At 40.0% G+C, this 19338-nt stretch overlaps 1 protein-coding gene across 1 annotated transcript; it reads left to right on the forward strand.

Annotated features, from left to right (window-relative positions):
- The first annotated feature begins 1200 nt into the window (after positions 1 to 1200).
- cenpi (centromere protein I) lies at positions 1201 to 18601 on the forward strand. The gene is made up of 20 exons (XM_050043154.1): positions 1201 to 1462; positions 3447 to 3584; positions 5069 to 5187; positions 5473 to 5580; positions 6041 to 6089; positions 6333 to 6379; positions 6610 to 6699; positions 6802 to 6933; positions 8264 to 8404; positions 9765 to 9885; positions 10097 to 10191; positions 10641 to 10758; positions 10944 to 11008; positions 11210 to 11319; positions 12234 to 12369; positions 13767 to 13891; positions 14319 to 14367; positions 15038 to 15256; positions 17583 to 17624; positions 17789 to 18601. The coding sequence occupies exons 1-20, from the start codon at positions 1288 to 1290 to the stop codon at positions 17930 to 17932; spliced, it is 2223 nt and encodes a 740-aa protein (XP_049899111.1). The 5' UTR covers positions 1201 to 1287; the 3' UTR covers positions 17933 to 18601.
- The last annotated feature ends 737 nt before the right edge of the window (positions 18602 to 19338 follow it).

The raw sequence follows: 19338 nt of genomic DNA on the forward strand, positions 1-19338 counted from the left end.
ACTGTAGAAGCAATATGGTGACCTCCGTAGACAAGGACACACTCCCCATGTAGATATTAACGGCTCATTCCAAGGTTAAGAGTGTGAGCAAATTTTAGCAAACTTAACAGTTTTTCAGTGTCCTGCTGTGTCTTTTCTGACATACTGTAAGTTACCATCATTTGTTGTGTTGCTGCTGTGCTGTTAGCAACTTGTTGTCTTCCAGAATACCAAATTTTCTTAGTCATCCTGCTAACATCAACTGGGAATGCTACTTTTACCCTCTACTTCCTTGAAAAATCATAGAATAATACTGCATTCATTCTGTAAATGGAAGAATAATGTGTGTGGTAAAATGTAAGAATACAGTATGCTCTGCAGAGAGGACTCACAAGTGCAGTGTTATAATTGATTATACAGTGTCATCATCTCAACTGTATAACCAATTACTTTAATAAATGTATCCAAATTGATTTGAAGAAATTAAAATAAAATTGTGATGACTATTATGCACTTAAACCATGTATGAACATAAATGCACTAGAACAAAAACTGTCAAGATGGGATTCCATACATGTTCAATGTTGCTTCAGGGCAACATTTGCATTTTACCAATTTTTGATTGCTTAATATTCAAATAAAGTACATTAAACAATTAATTATTAAACTCTACTCACCTATTATTGTGAATCCATCTTTCCTAGATTGTAAAATGACAGAAAAAGACGTTTGGGGGAGATGATGGAGCTGAACCATGCAAAGAAGGCCCCAAAAATGAGACTTGACATGGCCTCCTGAAAGTCAAGTTACAATATCATCAGCACTACTGGTTTTCATAGGGTCCTAGCTCTTTTTTAAAGTATTAGGCTACAACACAATTGAGGACGTATTGTGCGAGTGTAAACGGCCAAAGATGGGTATTACCTAGAGGGAACACAATACCATAGAGGGTTAAGATACCTTGCCAGTCCTTCACAGATTTGTGAGTAAAGTTACTGGTGCCTTAATATTACAGTTTATATATTGTTCTGTTTATTTGTTTATGTGCTTTGCTTTTAGTGGAGTACTTACCGGTTGTCGACGTTGATCAAGTTGCCTTCTCTCATTAAACACGAAACAATAGCTGCATTGTAGTCCTAGCTAACGCTCTGGCGGTTGAATACACAGGGACTACAACTCCCGGGAAGCAACCGAGCGGAAGAACCACACTGCGCAAGCGCACACCAACGGTCGCGCGTAGATTTGAGTTTTGTTTGAATGGCTGAAGACGGAGTGGAGTAGTGTTTTTAAGTTTTTAGCAATGTAGAAATGGCAGCAAAGTTAAACCTGTCGGGGTCGCCGGACTCAGAAACGTCGTCTCTAAACAAGCAGTCAGTGTCCAGCAGCCTGAGCGTTAACAGAAGTCAGAGAGTTGCCGAAAAAGAGAGGAGAAAGAATGAGGCGGAAGATCCGTTTGTAGCTGCCCTGAAGTACTTCTCTGACGGTAGGACTCGGCTCAGACACAACTGTTGATAGCAGATGGGGACGTTACACTTACCAACTGTTGTAGTTATCAAAGTTTCATACGTTAACTGACAAACAGGATGCTGGAAAATAACTGGACAAGACCCGGATAGTATTACCATATGTCTACGTTACTTTGTTATTGTATATGGGGCGTAACTTGTCTTTACTGGCAGCTAATATTGCTAAATTACTAACTAGCTAGCTCTTATCTTAGTAGACGAGACAGTCCCACACAGAGCTTATGTTAGCATTAACTCATTAGTTATTTACAAACTCAGTCAACAGTATTGTTACTAAAAGCCCCATGTTGGAGGATTGACCCTCAGTTTTGTGACGTCATCTGTTGCCACTGCACGTGTTGGCCCATTCATACTGAATTAGATGACTGGACTTCAAGATCATTGACTTTTGTTAAGAGTTTTACACTAGACTTAGGTTTATTTATTATGGCTGCTGTCATATTGTCATAAAAGCTGGCCTTTTGTATTCTGTGACCTGAATCGGCATTTTCAGTTATGCAGCAATTTATTTCTATGATAAAATATTATAAAGCTTTTATTAATAACCCAAGCTATTATTTGTTTAAATCAGTGAAATCAATGGGCCTGTATTTGAGACAGACCTTTAATCCCTTTCAAACAAAACTGTTGCTCAGCAAAGATTGCAAATACAATCAAACTGTTTATTTAAACCAGTATGAATATTACTCGTAGGAAAATAAGGCTTTAGATAATCTATCAATTATGAATCATTCATTTGATGTAGCTCTGACAGACAGCGCATCACAGAGAGAGTGAGTTACAGTACTCAAGGATTATGCACCAGGCATACCGACACAACACCACTTCATTCTGTTAAAGCAGCACTCACAATTGGATTCAATTTGATGAAAAACCCCTTTGATAAGTCCTGAGGGCAATTGAGGAATGGGCACATAATTTGAGGTAGCCAACAACCCGCTTTCATACATCTGAAGAACTTCTATAAGAACTGCTTTACAACCAGACCGGGCTTCTAAGTGAGACATGTGTATATTTGTGTCAAAATGTGTATCCACACCGGGCTAGTAAAAGAGACTGGGTGTTTAAATGGGACTAGGCTTTTAATGTAAGTTTTACGGTAGTATATTTTGACAGCTGTTATCTCTATTTACTGTCAATGGGGTCACCTGTTTTGATGCAGTAGCTACAATAACAGACATTGGTGCGCAGTAGTGTAGAGATTTGGCTGTACTTCACCGAACATCTCTCCTGTAGAGATGCACCGATCCAGCTTTTTCAGTTTCGATACCGATCCTGATCCTGATGCTTGGGCTTGGAGTATCAGCCGATACCTGATACCGATCCAATACCATGGTTGACCTAAAAAGATATATACCTTTACATGTAGAACAGAAAAGTTTAAAAACTGTTGCATATACTCAGGAAAGATGTGTTAAAATTGTTCACCCAATCTACTTGAGCCCAATTTTAGCATACATATTACACACCAGTATCCTGAGTAATCCTCAGAAAACTCTTAAATTAAGACTTCAATATAATGTTTTTCTTGTCCTGCCACCAAAAAGACTTCACTGGGATTATTTAACGTTTACAGGGCAGTTTCAATATTTGTCTCCAGATGACATCAGTACTAGCATCTGTTTCTCTGATGCTGAATGAGGAGCCACCATATCCCTGAATATGTTATGATGGATTTAACACTCAGCTAAACTGTTAAAGCTGGGAGTTTTCATGTGGGAGGCAGTAAGCATGTGGCAGTAACAGGTTTTCTGTTACTGGAGTTTGTTTTAGCACACAGTTTGTACAGTACCAGCTCATCTGCAGTCATGTCAACATCAACATTAGCAGAAAATAAACACCTGAACTCTCTGACATTGCTGCATTGAACTGTGTGAGTATTTTAACATTTTAAATACTTGTACACACACTCTGATGTGATGTCTTCTCTCCCCACTGTAGTTGAAGCAGGTACTCCTGTGCACGGCAATGATGAGGTGGAGAGGAACATGGTCGTGGTGGAGAAGGTGGCCTACAGTAAAGGACTTTCTCCAGAGGCCGTCTCTATCATGCTGGAGTTTGCCATGAGCCTCCGTATGGGTAAGACAGTCACTTAGCAGCAGCAGCTGTGGACTGGGTATAATACCATCCATCAATACTCCTTGGTGCTTAACCTGTAGATAGTCGTGAGAGCTGAAGTCTGTTGCATCATGCACCAAGCAAGTGAGCACCTTGAGCAGTGTCTGTCACACTCTTATTCACACTTGAGTTAGTTTAAAGCCAAAAATTCATCCAACCTGCCTGTCCTTGGAGTGTGGGTAGAAACCAGAGAACCCACAGGAACCCATGCAGACATGAAACAAACTCCAGACAGATTCAAACTGCCTCAAGGGGGCTTTTGCACTTCTAGTTGGGTTCATCTGATCTGGACCAAGGGGAAAAATTATGCATTGTTGCATTTTAGTTCTGGTACGGTTTCTGTTCACACTGACTTTTTACAAATGAACCAAGAGGAGGAAACATGAAGTGATACCAACTGACAAATACCTTGTTGACAGTTTTGGCGTTTGTTTTCCTGTCACATTAGGACCCATATGGGGAAATAAAATTCTGTTGACTGACAGCACTTTAATACTTTTGATGTGTATATTTATGTTGTTTAGTGTCACAAGAGCTCATGAAAAAATAATTGATTGTAAGCATTATTACTTTTATTAGACTGCAAATAGACTGTGTTATGAATAATGCGTTGCAGGTAGAGACCGGACAAAAAGGAGGTGTCTTGTACTGTACAGATTCAGGGGTTGTTACTGTGTGATTACTTACACTTAGTGTTAATTGGACTGAATGTATTGACAAAGTACATGGAGTTATATACAAACACAGCAGTTTTACCAGCGTATGACCCAGTAGTCATGGAAAATACCTGCGCTGACAAGCATATGTGTTATGGTGGTGATTTGCGTGTATAGGTTACATGCATGGTCTCATACAGATCAATTTTAAGATCGCTTCAAGAACAATTTTTATGATCAGCATGTGGATTTGTTTTAGGGTTAGGTTTTGAAATCATGCTAATGTCACGTGATGTGTCTGTTATAGTAAAATCCTGTGGTTGGTTAGTTTGCTTTCACACAACAAACAAAGCACACCAGATTTTGCCTGACAACGGATGGAGTTGCACTTTTTTAAGCTGTCTTGGTACAGTAGTTTGGTCTGCACCAGGGTTTGACTGACTGCTTTTACACCAGCCCAATTGAACCGGACCAACTTGGCAAAGGAACCTGAGTTTGTTTTTACCGGACCAACTGGGTTAAGTGTGAAAACACCCTTACTGAGAGGTGGCAGTGTTAACTACTGAGCCACTGTGCTGTCTGAAATTTAAGGTGTTTTAGTGCAGTTGCATTGACAAGAATGCTAGAGCCTAATTGTGAGTGCATAAACAGGTGGCACAAAAATGTCTTTCATGTACATGTACAGAGTAGAAAGTGTGTATAATGACTTGGAAATGTTGCACTTTTTACAGTCAGTCTGAACATTTGCTTCTGTTATCTGATTTTGTTTCTGTGACTTTCTCTGTGTAGGGACTGTTCTATGTGCCCGGGTGTTGAAGTGTCTGATTCCTGCCACTGTGGTGCCACAGGAGGCTGTTGTTCGAGCGGTGGTCTGGCTGGGGGTCAGCAAAATACCTGTCACTACACAAGTAAGAGCAAATTTGACTTGTCCACATTCTTTTCCGTTTTCTGTTTATGAGTAATTTACATGTATGTTGCATTATTACCTTAAAAAATAATCATATTATCCCAGTGACTAAGTTGGCATCATTAACCAATTTTAAACAAAAGGATTTTTTTGTATCAATGATATAATAATTCAGTCAATATATTTTTCTATATTATGTATGTGTCATTGCTTGCACCACATATTGCACCACAGATTGCATCATAGTAAATCAATTTCTGTGTTTACTTGAATGTACAATTTTCAGATTCTTTTCATAAAGTGGGTGTTGACCGTATTTGACATGATTGATGCAAAGGACCAACTGCGAGCTATCTATGGCTTCATCTTCAGCTTCGTTACAGAGGAAAATCTGGTATGTGTGCTGATGAGCTTTGCATTGTTGTGATAAAATGTTTATCAAAAACTTATCATATCAAATTTATATACTATTCATTTACACATGACTTTGAGTAACAAGTTTAGCATTTATGAAGCTTATTTGTCTTTTAAATAACATGTATGATTTTATACTAGAGCTTTTTTTAAAAAAAAAGAAAAGATTGAAACGACAAGTGCCCCCACTGTTTATGATGTGCCTGTTGTCAGAGACAGACTTGGTGTGTTATATTAGGGTTTATTTCAGCCTCACTGGGCAGATCATGCGCTTATCTGGTTAAGGCCTATAAAAGAAGATTGTACTGTCCTGTTTGTTCACATGTGACGATTGTCCATTTTCCAGCGTAATGAAATGGCTGCAGCACTGTAATGTGATATGGGATCCACTGAACAACTGCTGAGATGTGAAGTCATTATTTTTTGTCACATTGTTTCAGTGTCCCTTCATCTGCCATCTGCTGTACCTTTTGACCAGAAAGGAAAGCGGTAAGTCAGAGATTTTTTCACACTTGAAACAAGATTGTACTGCTATTATCTTCTTGTTTACTACATCATGTTGCTTTTATTTCATTTCCTCTTTTCATAAGTTCATAGTATGCACCAAACACAAAGGCAAATTCCTTGTATAAGATCTACTTGGCATTAAACCTCATTCTGATTTGTTTTTTCAGTATTCTTATCACTTCTGTCAGCATCATTGATGGTTTTATTTTTTTTTTCTGTTTTTAGTGCGAGTCTTCAGAGTCAGGAAATTACTGGAGCTACAGTCTAAACTGGTAAGCCTGTTAATTTGATGCCTTCTAGAGTCATCGATCAAAGCTACAACAATATTGCCATGTGAAAATCTATTGAGAGAAATCAAAGGGTATTTATGTCCTACGCTCTGTGCATTACTCCCATTAACAGTTACCTTTTCCATATCACTGGTTATTGTTGTATTCTGCATTATTAAGAAAGACTTTGCAAAAGTGGAGATTTCAGGTTGTGCATGTTGATGTTTCCTCAGGGAAGGCAGCCATTCCTCCTGAGTCTACTGTCACTTTACAAAGTGTTTTGCCCTGAACTGGTGACGCTCTCCATCCCATCTCGAGTGAAGGTTTGTATGTGGACTGTGCAGTTCATGCTTATTCTGCCGTCATAACACAGTATGACCCTTACCTCTAAATCACCAACACAATTGTATGTTTCTTTTTAACAGAGTGGCTTTAGGAACCACAATATGCCCTGGAAATCAGCATTGATTGCCGTCCAGAAAAGGGCCGGTTCCCAGGTTGCCTCCAGCATCAGTCTGGCCTTCACAACTAAAGATAAGACCAACTCCAGGAAAAGGGTATGGAAGTCTTTTAAGTTTTCAAATACAGTGTTTACTGTGTTCCCAATCACTCCTGCTACACTCGTTACTGCTGCTGCTTGCCAATGCCATCCATTTGCAGAATGTTAAAGGTGCAGTGTTTGGGATTAAGTGGCATCCGCAATGAGGTTTCAGATTGCGAATACCCCTCCTTTTCCAAGGGTTTAGGAGAACCTATGGTGGGCTTTAGGTTACCAAAAAATGCAAAAGGCCCTTTTTAGAGCCAGTGTTTGGTTTTTCTGTTCTGGGCTACTGTAGGAACACGACTATGCAGCATAGCCTGCTCTGTGGTATAGGACTTGCTCCTCACACAGATATTTGAAGATATGATAATTCTTAGGTAATGAGAATGCAATGATTCTCAGTTTCAGGTGATAATATGCTAGCAGTGGGTGGTATGACCAAAATCTTTTTTCATGGTAAATGTTATTTTATATCATGGTAACAATATAAGTTCTGATACAGTAGTGTATCTGTAGATTTAATCAGGAAATGGCTTAAAATAATCATATGATACATCACTGCATTTGATTTTCTTCTTTTATGCAACTTCCAGACAAAAAATAACTGCCTCACATGAGACAACACTTGAGTTAAAAACAAAAGACTCAAAGAAGTAAAACTCTTTCAAAATGGAAGCTTTAAAATTCTGGAGAGCCATAATTTCAAAATGTGTTCAAGGTTTTTGTATTGTCATGAACTGGCTCAGGGTTCAGACAAAAGGAGGGAGAATACACAGAAAGGTGGAGGTCAAAAATGAAGCAATTTATTAAATAATGTTATACACAAAACAGTAATTAATGAGATGTGAACAACCAGTAGCATCAGTGGTGTGTGCAAGTGCAAGGGTAAATGGAAAATGATGAATGGAGATGTTGCATGCTAAAAGAAAAGGCAAAACAAATCAATCAAACCAAAACACCATGTGGGAGCTGGGAGAGCTGCAAGAGAATTAGGCAAACTGAGCGGCCCAGCTTTGTAGGCCTGCAAGCTGATCAGCCTCGTCACAGCATTTACAACTCTCCTCCATGTCTTTGTCTCCATGTCCATGCTAAAATAATTGTCTACCCAAAGTACATTACTTTGTGAGGTAGCTGGACTCAAAAGATTAGTGAGAATTCAGTCCTGATTTGCCTCAATGATAGAAACCGTATTGCTTAATGCAAAGTACCAGATCTATAAAGTATATATTTGTAATTAATCTCTTTATCATGTTTTTAACCTTCGATTAATTTCAAGAAATTAAAAATATGTGCTAGCTTTGGTTTGCCTTGATTTATTTTCTTGCTGTCTGTGCTTTCTGTCTCAGAAACACTGCCACCTGGAATTGCCGCCATTGAGTTCTGTCGTCTGTAAAGCGCCGACTGAGCCGTCATCCAGTAGAAAAGTGGTCCCTCTGGTGCAGCTCAACTCTTTTGCTCAGCTCCTGGAAAATATGCATCGCATAGAGGTAATTTCTCCTGGGACAAATCTTAGTTCTGCATCTGCAGGGTGCCGCCTCTGCCCCTTTACTGTCTTCCTTCTTCTCAGTGTTTCACTCCTCTGCTCCTGTAAACTTCAGCTTTTTACAGTCGGGCTGTTAGTCCCAACACACCTGGACTGGGAACAGAATATCACTGAAGCATTAAGCGTAAAGATCATAAATCATTTAAGCAGCAGAATTAAATGTATGGCAGTTTTTCTGTGCCATTAAGATGTAACCAGTGTGTTTAAATTGTGATGTACCCTCACAGCCACCGGGTGGTGCTGTGTCACTGTTATAGAGTTGTCTGTACATTGTAGTCGGCCACTAACAACTTTGTCCTAGAGAATCCACAGCAGAGGTGGCCTGGGGCTGTAATTTGTTTATCAGATTAGAGCATAAACAAGAGCACATTGTTTATCCTCAGCCGCTGTTCTTTTTGCAGATATGGTGGTTTATCTATCTTATATGAGTAATGAAAGACCGGCGATGTATCTGAGTAATGCATTGGATGAGGATAAAGTTTCATAGCAAATGGTCATTTAAAGAGGCCTCTCTATAAATGTCTATTTGCCCCGCAGATTCAGTGACCTGATAAACTAATATAAGTCATTTTAAATGGCTCGCGGACTTTTATGCGTCACGCTACATAAATTCGCCTCTTTTCACCGCCTACAAAGCCAACGTGAGCAATAAGGCTTCTGGACAGCGATAGCGTCCACCGTGTTTATTGCCAAGAAAGCTCCACTTTCTCCGTATCTCAGAAAAGACAGATGAGTACAGTCAATCACACTCATAAAACTATTCAGCAGAGGCATTGACAAAAGGATCATTGATTATTTCCCTCATTGCCTGCACTCCTGTTATCTAAAGCAGAATGGTGCTTTCTCAGTTTAATGATACAGTTGCTCCATAATTATTGAGGAGCCGAGCTGTGTCCATTCACAGTCTGTCTTCTCCTCATTCTAATTTATTTATTATACTGATAAAGTCCCCATATTGGGAGGCAGCTGTTCATACACAATAAGGGACTGTATCAGCTATCCAGTGCGATGGCAGAACTGTCCCAGTGCTGGTATTATGGGGATTACTGGATACTGAAAAATTAGCTCAGTGGCGGATTGGTGGCCCACTCAGTGAAAACAAGGACACAAGCATCAGTTTATTCTTCTTCTGTAGCAGGTAAACACGTTGATTTGAAACTGATTTGAGAGAGTTATCACTCAAAGCAGCATTTCGTGTGTTTTTGTATGCTTCTCTGTCTCTTCTTGGTTTTTATGGTTGTTTATCGCCTCTCAATCATCCTTTCTTGCATGTCTTTTCTGTTTCTTCATTTTACCTCCACCAGCTGCCCGCTCAGATGGGCTCACTGCTGGGCTCCAGTCTGGCACTGCAGTACCTGGACTGTGTACAGGATGAGTCTGCCCTCCTACGCCTCAACTTCTGGCTTGGCTACGCTCTCCATGAAGGTAGGGGAGGGGGCAGGGGGAGCGACTACCAAAGTGTTGTGACATCTTTTAGTGGGAACATTCATCCAAAGCAAAGCTGACCTTGAGTTGAACCCTAACATATCACCTAGTTGGCATATCAAAAGGATTCTTCAGAGAGGGGTTTAAAAGAGACTTTGTATTCCCTTGGCTTTTCCACTCACTAAATACCCTTTTTGCTGTCTTTCTGAAGAATTTTTGTTCTGCGGCGATGGAGGAGCCTCCCAGAATTCAGAAGAAGCTCTGCATTTTCTGAACAAGTTGCTGTTCACGCAGCACTTTCTCCAGGTGAGCCTCACACTTCAGGCCCTGATGGCTACGAGCCTGTTTCCACCTGGTATTAACATGCGCCTTAGGTGATCCTGACACAAGTAGACAGCTCTACGTCTGTCACGTCGTGTCAGATAAGCAAGGATGTAAACTAAGAGTGGCCCAGGACACATTAGCGTACACAGCATGTGGCCATACGTGGCTCAGACCACCTATGAGTGAGGTCTGAGTGATTGGATCTCAGCACTCATTGTGGATGTATACAATTGGGTTCATTCACACCCTGAGCTGTCCACTTGTGATACGGTCACCCAAGATACACGTTAATATCAGGTGTAAGCAGGGCCCACTCGACACCTGTCATTCACAATTCCCTGTATTCATTAACCTGCGCCCACAAGCTTGGCTGAAACCACAGTCAAACAATGATTTCACAATGCAAGTGATTTGTCTCATTTCTCCTCCAGGAGGGGTTTTCCAGTTCAGAGGCTTTTCTCTACAAATTTCTCAACGTTTGGGATGGTTCCCTCCTCCGCCCACAGATCCTCGGCCTGCTGAGCAACATTCCTGTTGTCCCCAGTTCCCGTGAGTTTTCCATTGGTTGTTTTTGTCTCTACATTCAGTAGTCTGTCTCTGTAAAAAAGACCCAGACTGGCTCTTGACTGGAATAATGTCGCAGCTTCATTCCCACATTAGCGAGGCCTGCCATACTGTGCGATATCTTAGGAACTGCATTGTTCAACTGTAACCCTCTGTCTCCCCTGCCTCAGAAATCGGACAGCTTCTGTTTGAGCCCCTCATGCAGCTCTTCTTCACATCCTCGCTATTTTTTAAGGTAGGCATCCCTCCCCGAGGCATGAGCAGAATGAGCTCCTGCTACTGTACTTGAATTACCAAACCTTCTGCTCTAAGTTAATAGAAAAGATGCAGTAGTGTTTGTATTATAATTATGAAGCACTCATTAGTGCTTCTGTATTAGCTTAGTGATTAAACTGCTGCATGCTTAGTGCTTTCCCTCTTTATCCTGCGTCTGCAGTGTGGACTGATGGAGTGTCTAAACAGTATGCTGCTGAAGTGGCTGACCTGGCACTCAGTGTATGCTCTGGAGGATGACTTGGACATCAGCCTCAACAGCCACACCTCCATGTGAGTCTCATATCTACTTCCTGCTACTTTTTTATGCCCTGAGCATAAACAATAGGAACAGAACACTGTGAATTTACTTGAGAGCAGAAGGGTTATAGCTCGCTCAAGACGAAAATATCTTCTGACACCTAATCAATTCTCACAGATGTAATAAAAGTGTCGAGGTGTTCAGTTTTATTTACTGTGGTTTAGTGTAATGAACAGGTGTCCCAGTTGACTTAACCATTTTGTTCCAAATTTGAGGCTTAATAGTTCTATTAATTTGAGTTATTATATGATTTTGTTTTGAGTGAGACATCTTGTTTTGGACTTTCTTTTGTTTTAACAGATTGGTCTGTCCAGTAACTTTTTAGCTTGAATTTAAGCCATCTGTTATCCACCAGCAACCAAAGCAACTCGGGCAGTAGTGTGTATTGACATGTTTTCCCTTTTGGTTTTGAGCCCATTTATTCGTCAGATTCTTTAATTGAAATTTGTTTGCACACAAAACAGCCCTAATCTCCAGTTAAATGATTCTTCAGCCTCCAAATTAAGGGGTGGAGTCAGTGTCAGTTATGTTTAAATACCTGGGCTTCAGTGTTATCGAGTCCTCACATGTCTAATCCCACAACAAATGACCCAATAAGTGGAGGGATCCATTTTTTTGTTCACCGCCCACTGCCATTTCCAAACTCACCTCTGGTATTTAGCCAGAGTACGACTGAAAGATTAGACGTGGGGATCATTGATTATGTATTTGTGTACACTTTCCCAACATTACTCTTTCATCTGATATGTGAGCTTTCATCTGTCGTACCTGAGACCTGAGTCACCAATAGAGTAAGGCTTCAGACAAATCAGCTGACCGGTGTTACAACTTTCACTCAGCACCATTGTGGTTAATGTCTGACTCCCTGCTCTGCCCTCTGTCCCAGAAACATGACTCTGTCGGGGTTCAAGGACTCAGTGATGGAGCTGGTCGACTTTGTGGGTCGGCTGGCCTCTGTGGGCCTTCAGCTCGAAGGCTGCCACTCCCTCCTCCTCAGCTTCACCCTGGACTTCTATGAGACGGTAAATGAGCTGATGGTGCTAATGACTAAATCTGCTTTGTGGCTTTGGCAGGAAAGATACAGTTTTGCAGCCAGTTTTGCAGCAAGTTTTGCTTATTATGACTGCACTTGGATGTTTGAGCTTCACTGTGCAGAATGATGTGTGTGTAGAGTTTGGCACTCCCGGGCTGTTTAAACATTCATCTGCTGAAGAGATAAGGCTTCTCTGAGTTTCACAGGTGTGCTTGATTTGTGACATCACAGCTTGTTTGGAGGCCATTCGTGGTCCAACATGTAACTTAGACATGTCTGATGTGGAAACTTGAAACTATAAGTGCACATACACTGAGAATGAACTTCACAGTGAAGACGGGGGCATCGTGTCCAGCAGTTAAACTCTTGAAAAAAAAAAAAATATATATATATATATATATATATATATATATATATTTTGCATATTCATAGATTGTGGTTGGAGGGAAAAGAAAAGATAAGTCTTAAAAACCTTTTAACTAAGTAATTAATTATTTTATGTTGGAACAAGACACATTATCATTTAGAAGTAGAGTATTTTTACTTCTCAGAACTTTAAGGGGACCTTTTAACTCTGACTTTCCTGCTCAACTTAGCAGCAGCACATAGAACATAAGTCACAAAGGGTACAAAACATGCAAAACAGGCTTAAAATAAGTTAGATAAAATATGGAGGGATAACAATATACATCAGATTAGGAGGATAATGCAGTATTCATGAAATGTCAGCATACAACAAATACAACAGGGAATATAGAAAGATAAGTGCAGTACATTACATGTTCTTGAGAATAGATGCATAAAATGAATGCATAACATCCTAAAAAGAATATATCCTAGTATTTCAACCAAATCAACATAAAAAAAACTGACAGACGGTTTGGCTTGCCTCCAGTTCAGAGGAAAGGTTTTTAAGTTCACCAAGATGGAGAAAGAGCAGATTTTACAGGAGCATAAAAAGTAGTTTCCAGTTTAATTGGAGCCAAGAAAAGCTTAAATATAAGGACAGGATGCCAAGAACAGCTTCATACATGACAGTGTGCCGGCTTCTAACAAAGCAGAGAGGTGATAAAAGCTTCAGCAGTGAGATAAACTGTATGTTGAAGTATCTACTTTTCACTCTAACTCTTCATAGGGGTGTAACGATACATTTCCAGCTAAGTGCACCTCCTTCCCAAACATTAAAACAGTGCTAGGGGCCTTGCACCAGGCAGATAATGGAAAGCAGCCAAGAGAAATCTAAGGATACTTACTGATATCGTCTCACAGGTGTCTCTGTGTTTTAATATCTGCAACTATTGTACTGCTGTCTAAATAATTGATTTATAGCATCATGATGAAACTTGAGATTTAGACCTGTATTCATTACATATGTCTCTCCTCCAGGTGTGTGACACGTTTCTGAAGTATGGGCTCCCCCTTGTGGTGATGCCTCCGCCTGGTGTTTTTTACCCAGCCCTGTTTGCCACTGACCCTGTTAGTGTGGACAGACTGGCCTACATCATGTACAGGTGGGGACTCTACATCTCTATGTTGGGATACATACACTAGCAGCAGCCTTGATGTAGTTTTGATGCATATTTAATGTTGGAACAGAGCTGGAATCAAACGGCTTAATTGTACGTATACATTAATGCATGATTTATGATAATGAGAGTCTTAAAATGCAATGCACTTGAGCCCTCTTCTTCTTTCTATGTAGAATTCGAGTGTCATTTGTAACTCCAGGCTTTAATAACACAAATCCTTACAGTGTCGGCTAATTGACTACACCCCAGGGCTCTGAAGTCATTCTGCCAAAGCTGAGCGTAAAAATGCCATGGCAAAGGAAAATTGGAGCATAATTGCATTATACTTTTTTGACAGTCCACAGAGAAGACGCTGTTCTAAAGTAATTCATGATCACAGAGGTCACGGGTCTGTTCTTTTTCTGTTTAGATACAAGGTGAACTTGACATCGGCAAAGAATGAAGAGAAAATCAGAGAGGTAAGAAACAAACTACTTTCGTTTGACTGTGCAAGTCTGAAAATGAGCCATACTGTGATTTGCATTGCAGCCATACTGTAGCAGTACATTTTGGTCCATTGCACCAAGTACTTGACATACAGTGCGGAGGAAGTGATTTTTTATTAGCAGTGATTTGATTAGAAGAGCTAATTTAACAGTTATCTCAACCCATGGATTTTGAATGCATTTCTCGTGATTGCATTTACATTTTAGGCATTTATCTGGAGCGCTCTTCCGAAGTGACTCGCTGTTTGCTTTGATTCACTGCGGTAGCTTTTATAGATTTCCCATCTCTCAGTCTAGCTCTTTAGGAATTCACATGCATCTACCTACAGCTGGTAACCTTTAATACCCTCTCAGATGAAGACTTAAGAAGTTGTTGATTTTAATACATCTGCCACTGCAAGCTGTGAATTTACAAGTACATGTCAGGCAGCCAGCACGCTCCCCTGGAAATGTCAGAGACACTTTTTTATTAAGAAAAATGGACTTGGTAAATGGCACGCAAATTAATCAGCACGACAGACATCAGTTGTGAAACTCTGCAGATGTGGAGAGTGGTTTACTTTCTTTCTCCACTTTTCTTTTGCTTGCTTTCTTCTCATTTTGTCACTCCCTTTTAATTTGTTTTGTTGTGTTTTTTATTCAGCAGGCCTTTCACATCAGCGGCCAGACGTTTCGTGAGTTCAACCACTATGCAGTCGTCATGGTCAACTGCCTGTGGAACTCCAAAATGTTTCAACCAGGCATGGGTATACAGATTGGGAACGAGCTGCTGCTTAAGAGCAGTGTGCCACAATACTGGACAAGCTTTGACCTCATCCACCATCCTGCCTTTATGAGCTACGCTGTCGACTTTCACCAGAAGGTGAGTGTTGACTGTTTTGGATCTGGTCTGTCTAACAACGATATTTGGATGCCTGCTTCACACCATGAAATGTTTTTTCCATCAGGGTTTGAAGTGCATTTTGAGTGGAAAACATCAAGTGCTGGAATACCTTGAAAATAACTCCCTTTTTAACAAAGTGCTTAAAGGAATGCTTCACACACAAAATGACCATTTCTAGATGAATAAATCATGCCGTGTTACCTTGATTTCCTGAAGAACACTTTGTTTTCTTGCATGCCTCCTTGGAAAACTATGAACATATTGTTTTATTGATCGATTGGGGATTACATTTAACAACAGCAAAACTATATTAAAAAATCATTTTACAAACTCTCACACAACTTGTGCAGTATAATCCAAGTATCATTTATCCATTTGTATGCTCAGTACTTCCCAAACACATGCAGATTTGCTATAAAACCTTAGTAATGGAGTCTGGCTTTGAAGAGAGCGTAGGTAAGTTTCACTTTCGGTAAAGTGTCAAACAGTAAGGTTTTAGCACGAACGGATGTGTTTGGAAAGTACTGCACATACAACTGGATAAATGATACCTAAATTATACTCATTTCCACCAAAATTAGGGCGTGTATGCAGGTTTTTTTAAACACGGGTAAACCCTCTAAAAATAGGCTGTAGACTCCTTCCCCATTATCAGAAGACCAGAGCTGTGTACATGGCTCTGCGGCAGACGAGCATGCCTTTCTGTGTGAGGTTTTTTTTTTTTTTTTCAGTGTGTCATGTTCGACGTCTTGGACAGGACGGAGAACAGGTAAATAGTAGAAAGCAGCACGGAGGCCTGTGAAAACGTAATGGTTACTTCTTTTTATATATCTCTTACTTACTCAGTCTCTCTTTCAAACTCAGTGCCGACTAATTTGCATCGATGTTTGAGCGTGGCTTTGGCGGAGACGGATGGTATTTTGTGGTTCGTCATTGCATCTCGCAGGTAACAGCTAAAATTAGGGCATTCACCCAGGTGTTGAGTTTCTGTCAATGCCTGATCGAAGCCGGAGGTGAGAAATACCATTGACTACAGCAGAGTTATTTGACCCAGGTGTGAATGCCAATTAAAAACTTTCCCATTGCATTAAAAAGCCAGATGTTAGCAGGTTTTTTAGCGCAATGGAAAAGGGGTTTTGGATTATACTGCACGAGTTGTGTGAGAGTTTATAAACGATTGTTTCTATATTGTTTTACTGTTGTTAAATGTGGTCCACAATAAATTAATAAATCAACATGTAATGCTGTTTTTCATGGAGGCATGCTAGAAAAACAACATTTTCTTCACAAATTCAAGGTAGCTATGACTAATTGATATACATATGGTCACTTTGTGAGTAAATTATTCATTTAAAAAGTCTTTGTAATTCAGATGAACCACATAACACACTTTTATATTGGTCACCATGTCATTGCAGTTAAATTGCTCAGAATCAGAAATTGCTCTGCTTTTTCTTTTTTAAAATTCTGACATGTCACCAGCTTGCGCTGAATTGCTGCACACTCTCCCTCTCCTATTGGTCTCACTTTGATGATGTCCAGCCTGACATCATAGTTTTTTTATACCTCGCTTCACTCTTACAACCCTGGCAGAACCAGTAGACCTCTGTTGGCATGGCTAACATTAATATGATTTAACTTAATGAGCTGGCTTTTCACTGCGATTTGCTCTCCTCCCTCTTCAGCGCTGTGCCAATGTCATAGCTCTGCCGAAAACTTAAAGTGAAGCTTAAGGTTCCTTGCACTATTTTCAGATGCTTCTATGATATTCAAATGCTTTGTTGAGGACTTTACAGCTATGCCTAAGATGAGTTTGATAAGTGCTCCTTCACTGAAAAGAGAGACCTTGTTAATATTCATCTGTTTAAAATATATTGATTGAAAGTTAGTTATTTGCTCTGAATGAAAACCAAAAAAGAAAGTGCTTGAGAAAGTACTTGAAAGTCCTCACATTTCATTTTTTAATCTTTGTATGAACCCTGTGTATCTTATGTAGCTCATGCTGATTTTCACACTGTAAAAGGCGCTTGATAGATCAGCAAGCAGCCGGTCTGTACAGTTTGGTTAATGGACTTACAGGCAAGACAAGGAGACAAATGTGCTATTAATGTATCTTTCATAGAAGATACATTAATACAGAAGGACATTTTATTATTAATGGGCCCTGCATGAAACGTGGGTTTTCATCATGTTTAATAATACACGCACCTTTTTTTGGTTCGGTCCAGCTGCAACATCCAGCAGTGATCTTGTGAGATTTAGCGCGGCGTGCTGACAATGAATATTAATGTTCTCTCTTTATCAGTGTTGGCCGGGGACAAAGGACATGGACCTCAATTCCATAAAGGTACAAGAGCTCTCCTTTTCATTTCAGCATTTATTATGGACTTCACATGTATTTTGATGTGCATCAGTCATATTTCAGAGATTAAGACGCATCGCTTTGATCATCCGAGCCTTCAGATGTCTTGAAAGTGACTGTGTGTGTGTTTCTGTGTGTGTGTGTTTCAGCATTCCAAGCCGTGGAGCTGGTATCTGGAGTATTTGTTCAATCAGGGTTACGACGGTCTCAAACAGTTTGTTCAGAGCAACATCAGCCGGCAGCTGGCAACAGGCGAAGGGCAGGACGACAGTCTGTCCACACAGCAGAGGTAGATGCTCGACTCAGTGGAGAGGAAAAACAACCACTAGCATCTCACCCCACGTTTTTTTTTAAGACTTGTACATATTTCATCTCCTCGTCTCCTCCAGATGAACTACTTGCAAATGATCTGAATATCTTTTTATGTACATAGATGTATCTGTGTTTATTGTGTATTCTTACTTATAGTATTTTGCATTCAGCAATACAGATATCCTGGCGGCCATTTGCCAGAAGCAGTGTCAGTAGTAGGTTGAAGTTCAGTGATTTCACATTCAGCAGGGAAGACGGTATGTTTAATGCAAAAAACAAAGTTGAAGGGGATCTTTGGTAATGCATTTTCGTCTGTCAGGTCAGGGAGAAATATCCACCAGATCTTACATCACAGAACTTATGATCCCCATAAATGTTGACAAAATACTGAAGAATTTGCAGTATTTTCTGTCTTCTTTGCAATAAACAGACATTCTTTGTTTAATGACAACACTCTGACCTTGAACCAGCTTCTACACTGAAAACACATTTTCTTTAGCTTATTGTTTATGTTTTTGTGTTGTGTTCTTGTACAGCTTGCCATCTGCAAAACCTGACTCTTGCACCTTGATGAAAATAAATAAGTGTAAGACTTTTAACATAATAAAACCAATCTGTTGTATCTAAATAACATAATGTCGCAGCACATTACAGTTTACGAGTGTCTTAGTCTTGCGCCCTCACTTGAACCTGAATTTCTGCCTCTTTAAATGGCATCAGTTGTTTGACTATCTGTTACATGGATAAGTGGTCTTGTGTATTCTTCAGCGAGTCGCCCTGCCATCTGGAAAACAGCATTTTGTTTTAATTGAAGGACCCATCTGGATGGTTAACAGGCCTCTGGCTCCTCGGCTACTTCTGAGAACACTGGATGAAATTCTGTGCCAGGTACATATAGTGATCAGCTCAGTCTGTGCCAAAACATGCTGACACAGAACATTCCAAACGCTTGTTTGTGCTTGTCATTATTAGTATTAAGCCTTCATATTATTGTAATTTTGAAGCATTAAAAAGGGAGGATCAGGATCATGCACAGGTGTAGGTTTTTATGGGACGAGGGACGGGGGCATTAGTCCATTTGCATTTGTCCCCGCCAAATTAAAACATTAAAATAGGAGAGGACTTTTATTTTGACAAAATGAAAGATATTTACAGCATAAATTGGAGCATAACAACTCACCAGAATTGAAATCATTTGATGCCAAACATTTTCTGATGGAAGAACCCCCTGTTTCATATGTCGCCCTGGTGTCGAAAGTAAACCTACACCCTTACGGGTAGGTATCTAAGAAGTGCCACTTTGGAGCTCCAACTAATTTTTATTTTCATCAATACCATATTTGTTTCAATTAATCGATTATTCATTTTGGCTATGAAATGTCCAAAA

The sequence above is a fragment of the Epinephelus moara genome, chromosome 4 (assembly GCF_006386435.1).
Source record: "Epinephelus moara isolate mb chromosome 4, YSFRI_EMoa_1.0, whole genome shotgun sequence".
NCBI classification, from domain to species: domain Eukaryota; kingdom Metazoa; phylum Chordata; class Actinopteri; order Perciformes; family Serranidae; genus Epinephelus; species Epinephelus moara.

Excerpts from the sequence above, each read along its gene's own strand:
- cenpi (XM_050043154.1), top strand. The coding sequence starts at position 1,288 with ATGGCAGCAAAGTTAAACCTGTCGGGGTCGCCGGACTCAGAAACGTCG. Across the intron at positions 1,463-3,446 it reads CCTGAAGTACTTCTCTGACG|TTGAAGCAGGTACTCCTGTG; the intron begins GTAGGACTCGGC and ends TCCCCACTGTAG. Across the intron at positions 6,934-8,263 it reads AGACCAACTCCAGGAAAAGG|AAACACTGCCACCTGGAATT; the intron begins GTATGGAAGTCT and ends TTTCTGTCTCAG.